The 7,858-nt window shown below is 46.0% G+C and overlaps 1 protein-coding gene across 7 annotated transcripts in view; it reads left to right on the top strand.

Annotated features, from left to right (window-relative positions):
• rasal2 (RAS protein activator like 2) overlaps positions 1-7,858 on the top strand; it is a 49,342-nt gene that overhangs the window by 30,829 nt on the left and 10,655 nt on the right. For 6 of the 7 annotated variants that reach the window (XM_015401856.1, XM_015401855.1, XM_015401853.1 and 3 more), the window contains one exon: positions 3,677-3,780. In XM_015401856.1, coding sequence (XP_015257342.1) covers positions 3,677-3,780 — 104 coding nt within the window. Of the gene's footprint in view, positions 1-2,669; positions 2,695-3,676; positions 3,781-7,858 lie in introns of those variants that run through there. The other variant, XM_015401857.1, reaches the window with a different exon arrangement.

The raw sequence follows: 7,858 nt of genomic DNA, 5'->3' as shown, positions 1-7,858 counted from the left end.
AAGCGTGTGATCCAGATCCTGTCTGGGTTTACATAGAAGCGTGTGATCCAGATCCTGTCTGGGTTTACATAGAAGCGTGTGATCCAGATTCTGTCTGGGTTTACATAGAAGCGTGTGATCCAGATTCTGTCTGTTTTCTGAGCTGCAGATCTGGTGAAGCAGTTCTGCACCAACAGACCCAGGAAAACAGGACGGTTTCAGAGCCGCATTCCTAAACGCTCCGAGCCAAAACCACCTGATGGCGTTGCAGTTATTTCTGAGCGCGGTCTGCAGAGCAAGACGGGATGTAATGACAGGTTCTGCTGATGTTTGCTCCACCTGCTGCTGTGCTGCAGCCAACCTCTGGATCTGGGGCCCGTTTTTATCAGAACTCCTGTGATGTTTCTGGTTCTGAGTGGATCTGGCCTCTGTCCATCTGAACGGTGGCTCCCTCCTTCTCTCTGATTCTAATTTAATCTCAGAGAGAGAAGGCGGTACCAGCAGAGACCCGATCAGTCTGATCCGCTCTAATAAAAACCAGAGCAGGTAAAGAGAAACTGGAGCTCCAGTCTGTCCCAGTTCCTGCTGCGACTCTGACCCAGTCTTGAAGGTCGGATGGTCTCTGTGGGCCTAGAGTCCAGAACCCGGTCCAATCGCTGGCTCGTAAGCAGCCAGAGGGGGAGGAGTTAATAAGACGATAAAAAAGATCCTCCTATGGTTCTGTTGATGAAGACATGATGACCTCATCAGCCTGTTTCTGTCACTTCATCAGCTTCTGGACTCTTAAAAAAAAAGAAAAAGAAAAAAGCAGCAGATGGACCCGTTAATAACAGGTAGAACCTCATTCTGTTTGGGTCCTGGTACCGACCAGAATGTTTCAGCCCATTTAGGCCGTTTGGCTTTGGTTAAAAGTTTGACCCTTGACCTTTAATTCTCCTGAAGAACTTTGATCTCATTAGAACAGAAATGCGTTTCCTGTCCTTCCTGCTGGGAGCCGCTATCAGTGTCACACTGATGGTTCTGAAGGTCGCCAACGCAGATAAAATGACCACAAAGTTCCCATTTAAACCAGCTTCAGCATTATTATTATTTACTTTTTATTTTTTTGACTTTTTACGGCACTGGTGGCTTTTTTTTTGGACACACGGCTGACAGGAAAGGGGGTACGAGATAGAGGGAGAGACATGTGGAAAGGACTCGAACCCTGGTCAGCCGCGTCAAGGACTAAAGGCCTGGTTATCCTCCCTCAGCAATGTGTCACAGGGAGCTTGTTCCAGATATTTTAGATTTATGCCCAATATTGAAGCGTGGTCTGCGCTACGTTATTCCACGCCACAAGGCCAGAGGGACAATCAGGAACTAGCTGTGGGTCTAGATACGACCAAGGCGGTGAGGAAGTGGGGAAGAGTTTGTGTGACAATGGAGGGACATGAGGTCCAAAAAGAGCGGGGATTCAGGTGGAAAAAGGGTCCCACCATTCTCGCGCACTTCGCTCTTCTAGTCATACAAACAAAACAAGCCGTTCAGGTACCAAACAGGAAATACGCATACAGTAGAGCGGATGTAGAATTGACCAATCAGAGGCCTCCTGTCTGCGGCACCGTCTGGGGTCACCTACAGTTTTGGGGAGGTGCACCCAAGTTTCTGTGGAAGGGGCGGGGCATATCTGTGTTTTCTGCGACACACGCAGATTACCTGGTTTCTGAGTATAAATCAGCATTAAGGCCTCCGTACATGGGTCATGTGCGCTAACCACTGCGCCACCGAAGCATGCCAAGCTTTAGCCTTTTATGCTAGCATCTACAGCAGCTAGTGTTAGCGTCTTGGCAGAATGTAGAAGCAGATTTTCCAAAAGGCTGCAGTGGTTTCCAATCAGGCATTTTCCAGGGCAGCCTAAAAGCCTTCCTGTTATTTGCTAGAAGTCCCGCTCTCTCAGTGAATCACAGACAGCTTCCTGTTGAACATCTCCATGGTTACCAATCGTTTCCTGGTTAAACTGCTTTTTTTTTCTCATTTCTATAACATTTCTTAAAAGTAGTGCCTCTAAAAAATGATTTTATTTTGTTATAAATTCTTCCACCCCCTGCAGTTACACTGTGCCCCCTCTAGGGGGAGCACCCCCACTGATCTAAAACATGAAGGTTCTGTCAGTGCCAGCTGGTGGCTCTGAACCCCAGAGGTTCTGGTTCTCCGGGTGTCAGCAGGTCGGTTGGTGAACGGCCACCACTGGAGTTCTGCTCGGTGTTTTAAACGCGTTCGTTCCCCGTTTATTTAAAAGTCCCTGTTGGTTTCCTCAGCAGGTCGGAGCCTCTGGTGGATGAGAGGAAACTTGTTTGGTAATTATCCTGAGAGGGGAGCGATGAGCAAGGAGGAGGAGAGAGCGAGGTTAGGACTGCAGGGAGAGAGGAGGAGGAGCAGGAGGAGGACAAGGAGGAGGAGGACAGTGAATCTGGAGGATTGATTGGATAAATGCGGTAAAACCTGGAGGGTTAGAGTTACTGCTGAGTGAGAGGAGGAGGAGGAGGAGGATGCGGCGCTGAGGAGGGAGAGGCAGGATGGAGGATGTTACCGGGACGAAGCTGATGTCTGCAGCTTAACCCCATTGGCTGGCAGGCGGCGGCTGCTCCGGCCAATCCCGTCTGACCGTGTGTGTGTGTGTGTGTGTGTGTGTGTGTGTGTCCTCTCCTCAGATGATGGGGAACAGCTGCGATCGAGGTATGTTTCTGTCATGTGACCCCGCCGTCTCACTTCCTGTAGCATGCTGCCTGAACTTTGTCTCCGGGACGATGAGCGGCGATGGCGGCGTCTGGGACCGCTGTGCCCCCCCCATCCCTCTCGTCCCATCGCTGGTTTCTGTGTGCATGAAAGTTTGCTTCCCTGCAGCGCGCCGCGGCGTGCAGCTGGAACCCGATCTGCTCCGCTGCATGATGCCTTCACTGCGGCTCCGACGGCCCAGAGCCGCAGGGCTCCATGCGTCCACAGCATGACAACATCATCTGGGCCGGTCCCTGGTGCCGACCGCCAGAACCGGATCTGAACCGACCGTTTTCTGGTTCTGGTTCTGTTGATGGTAGATTTTTGATCTGATTTAGCTGCTTCAGGCTGATGGAGCATCCAGAACCTGAAGCACTACTCTGTGGGTCCGGTTCTAAGCCGGATAGACCGGCAAGGTGCTGGACTGGACCGGAACAACAGAACTCACAGCTTGGATTTCAGGTTCTGGTTGATTTAACCTCCTGAAGAGCTTCCAGAAACACTGAGACCGGGTCCAAGGAGCGGACCCGGGGTTCTGACAGGAAACCAGGCTTCATTCATCAGAACATCTGATCCAATCTGGTTCCTCCATCAGCTCTCCCTGGTGGTACCAGGTGTTGGTTCTGCTGAGCTTCTGGGTGTTAGTGGCTGTTTAAAGGTTCTGGACGGTTCGTTTGAGAAAACCCAATCCAGAAGGTTCTGGAGCAGCAGGCTTAATGCTGAACCGGGTCTCAGGACCCAGAACCTGAGCTTCAGGCGGAGAGATGCTGTCCAGAGGAGAAACAGAACCGGTCCAGAATCTTGGCTTTGTTTGAAAACATGAAGACATTTTCAGTCCTTCCTGGTCCAAACACCTGCTGGTTCTGTCCAGCAGGAGAAGTGGACTCTGCAGGGATGAACCGGTCCGTTTGTTAACCAGAACCTTTGCTCTCTGTCTTTGCAGAAGCATCTTCGGATCGTTCTCCGAGGAGGAGGAGCATCTCCGGACCGGGCTCAGAGAAGAACCTCGCTCTAGACAGTCCCAACTCGTCTCCGTTCAAGGTTCCGGTGAGTAGAAGACGTTCGGACCGGTCCGCTGGTCAGAACCAGGTGAAAGGCTCGCTCAGAGGCCTCTGCTGGAACAGTTCTGCTCCAGGTTCTGGTCTCTAAGGTCCGGCTCTGGTTGTCAAAGAACCAGACTGAGCGGTTCAGTCCAGGTGGACCAGCTCCTTTCACAGTTCTGATTCGACCCACTGCAGCTCAGAACCGGTCCGAATCCAGGCTGCTCATCTCCAGTCTCTGACTGATGATCAGCAGAACCATGTAACCCGGTTCTCCTTGGCCTGATGGCGCTCAGGGCCAACATGTTCTGGTCTGATTCAGACAGAGACCGCTGATAGACCAGAGGAATGGACCAGAACCAGACCAGAACACTGTTCTTTTACGTAGAGAAGTAGAGAAGCGGCCTCTAGAACCAGGTCTACAGGAATAAAGCTGCATGTTGACCCAGTTCCTGTTTAATTATGGGGTGCCATCCAGCAGAAAGCAGAATCAAGGTCCAGTTGGAGTCATTTCCTCTCTGATTCTACCAGTCCAGAACTCAGGTTCTGCTTCATTAGAAGAAGGTTCTGTGAACAGAAACAGAACCACCATTGAAACATATACTGACTAATAAGCCCATCAACTGATCTGGACCCGATCACCGGTGTTAACCCGCCCTGATAGGACCCGACCAGCCTGGCTCTGTTAGCCAGGAGGCTGTAGTACCAGGATCAGACACAGGGGGCGCTGTAACCCACAGCAGACTGAGGTTAAACCTTTATAGGCAATACAGTCAAATCTAAATTTCAAGCCTATAGTGTTATTGGAATTCAGGACAATAAGAAACTGGATATTTTGATGGCAAAAATGATTTAAATGTAATAAGAAACGCCGTATTGCCCGAATATATTAAGAAAAATAACAAATGTGCTTCTGTAGGAAATTCATGAAAAACACGCTGAGGGGAAAGATTTTGATTTGATCAGTTTTTACAATAATGAAAGCGGTTCAACTGTGTGTCAGAATACTCATGTATTTTATCTTTTCCTGTCACATTAAACACAAAGTGCAAACTTGTAAATCAGTTTAAACTTGAGATGTGAACACAACTGTCTCATAAGTGCAAACTTGTTAGGGAAAAGTGAAAAAGTGAACCCACAATCGTGACACAGCGGAGACACAGCAGACATTCATGAGCTGCATTATCTCCACTACACAAACCATATTTGCAGCATTTTCTGTAACAACTACAAGGTTTTTGCTGCTAAGCCTCCATTTGTTAATCTCTCCAGTCAACCTGTTGGCTATATTTGCAGCTGTCTGGCTTGAAGTCATCTTTAGTGCGTCTTTCCTGCTCATTTGAATGTGAACGTCACGCTCGTCACTTTAAAAATAATCAATCTCATTCCCTAGACATCGATTCTGCAAAAATGTAAAGGAATCGATTCAAAATCGATTAAATTTATTTTTTTACCCAGTCCTACTTAGAGGCTGAACTTACATTTTATAGTTCATAAACCTAAAATAACTGTTTACTTTTTAACTTTTTCACTTAGCTTTTTACCTTTTCTTCCTTAACATTTTTATTTCAAGTTATCATTGAAGAGCTCATCTAATTGGTCAAATGCTAAAATAAGATGTAAAGCCATGTAGCAGGATCTATGCTGAATGGATGGATATAGAAAGGGTAAAACAGAACCGGTTCTGGAACCATTCATGAAAGGCGATGGTTTCGACTTTAATTGTGTAAATCAAACAGTTCTCAGCAGAAAGCCTCTCACACTGATCCTGGTTCTGGTTCTGGTTCTGGTTCTGCTGGAGGTTTGTTGCATGCTCAGTGTGAGTGATTGCTGCTATCAGCTGGTGTTCAGTCTGGATGATCTGATGGAATCAGAATCGGCCCCATAGAAATAAACTGGGATGAATAGAAATGTCATTAGCAGATCCACCCTGAGAGATCTTATTATTATTATTATTATTATTATTATTATTATTATTATTATTATTATTCATGTGTTCCTGAATTTCCCTGAACTGTTTTAGCAACTTAGAATGTATTCATAAAATATGTTTTTTTTAATATTGTGTTTATTAGGTATTTTGAACATTTATACAGAGAAAGAAAAAGGAAGAATAAAAAAAATAAACAACAGGACGAACATAGACAGCTCTAATACAGAAAACAAAACTAAAGGCATGTGCATAAATTATAGCAAACATTTGAGGAAAAATAACCAATATATACATAAACTTCATCATATACATCATTGGGATTGACATTACTGGTCTTTTAATTTTGAAAGTTGGAAGTATTTAGAGTACATTCCTATCTTTTTTTTTTAAAGCGTAGAATTTCCCATTCAGACAGTATCTTCATCTTTCTCATAGAATGAATTCAGAAAGTAAGTTTTTCCATAGCTGGATTGAAAGGGCATCACTACTAACCCATTTAAGTGTTATTGATTTTCTGGACAACATCAGTAGGAATTACATGTCGTCTCTCAGTGAGCGTCAGACTGGATCTGAACCAAGGAGGCACAGCGCCGAGCCAGGGAGGCGTGTTTGTCCTTTAGCACGCCTCATTACTCCACATGCTGCCCACTGTAAACTAGTAGGGGTGGAATGGTTCACAAACTCCACGGTTCGGTTCACGGTTTCGTGGTCACAGTTTTCGGTTCGCTATATGTTGATTGTTAGCATGACATGTTGGTCGTGTTGCTGTTAGCATAAACAAAATGTGTTGCACAATGCTTGCACACTGTTGCACTTTTATCCACAGCTTTCTTTCCGCCGTCATCGTAGGTCACTCTAAATGCAAAGTGGTCCCATACAGCAGACCTATAAAGTGCTGCTGGCGCGTCTTCCAACTCCTGTTCTTTCCCACTCGCCATACCCACACAATTCTCCACAACAACTGATTTTTTTCTGCTACACCCGGCTACGCTGCTTCGCTTCTTCTTCTTCTTGTTTACTACTGGTGGTTGGCTTTGGTCGCAGTACTGCCACCTTCTGCTCTGGAGTGTAAACGCTTCGCCTATGAGAAAAAGGAGCAGCGCATGAATCAAACCGAGACAGTCGAACCGAACGGTTCGGACGGTTTTCATAAACTGTTCCATCCCTATAAACTAGGGGTGTAAATCACATCCATCATGGTGATTCGATTCAGTATCGATTTCCTGACCCAACGATTCGATTATTTTCGATACTCAAGAATACACTACGATACAATTCGATTAATTGGTTCTTTTTTTTTTTTTACATTACAGGCTAGACAATGTTTCAAATTTGAAATAAATCAATGAAAGCTGTAATATCTTTATGCATTTTTCTTTAAGAAACAACAGCAAATAGCAGAAGTAGAAAAGTTGCATCAAAAAATACTGCAAAAAATCAGTGCAATGAGTGCAATGCAATACCTCAGCTCCAGACGTCCCGCCCCCTCTACAGACGCTCCGCTGCTTCTCTCCCAAATTGTAACTATGCGCAAACGGTGCCGAAACAGGAGGCCGGCTTGTTTTGTTTTTATGACCGAAATTGCAGAAAACAACTCCTGAAGTTTGACCCGCTAGAAGAGCGAGGTGCGCGAGAACGCTGGGAGCCTTTTTCCACCTGGATCCCCGCTCTTTTTGGCCCTCATGTCCCTCCGTCGTCGGACTAAACTCGCCCCCACTTCCTCGCCGCCTCGGCCGTATCTAGACCCACAGCGTGTAGCACAGACCACGCTTCAATATTGAGCATAAATCAAAAATGTCTGCATCAAGCTCACTGCAACAAACTGCTGTAAGAGTTTAACCAGGAAGCGCGGTAGGAGGGCAAAATAGGTTTAGCGCCACCACAGCACGGGAGGGAGAATTACACCCAGGAGCAAATGGATAAAAATAGACCAGAGGAAAAAAAAAAAAGACATGAATCGATTCTCTTGCGGACGTATCGATGAATCGGATCGTCGGCTGTTGGATCGATGCATCGATACAAAACGATTATTATTTACACCCCTAGTGTAAATAGTAATCTCTAGTCCCTCCAATCAGTTTACATTTGCTACTTGCTATTTATATGTGGAGATATGTATACATTTTGTAAAATATTATATTGCATTTATAAT

The sequence above is a fragment of the Cyprinodon variegatus genome, unplaced genomic scaffold, assembly GCF_000732505.1.
Source record: "Cyprinodon variegatus isolate N-32 unplaced genomic scaffold, C_variegatus-1.0 Scaffold1267, whole genome shotgun sequence".
Classification (NCBI taxonomy): Eukaryota; Metazoa; Chordata; class Actinopteri; order Cyprinodontiformes; family Cyprinodontidae; genus Cyprinodon; species Cyprinodon variegatus.
The sequence above is the reverse complement of the archived record's forward strand: the minus strand, read 5'-3'. Positions and strand labels throughout refer to the sequence as shown.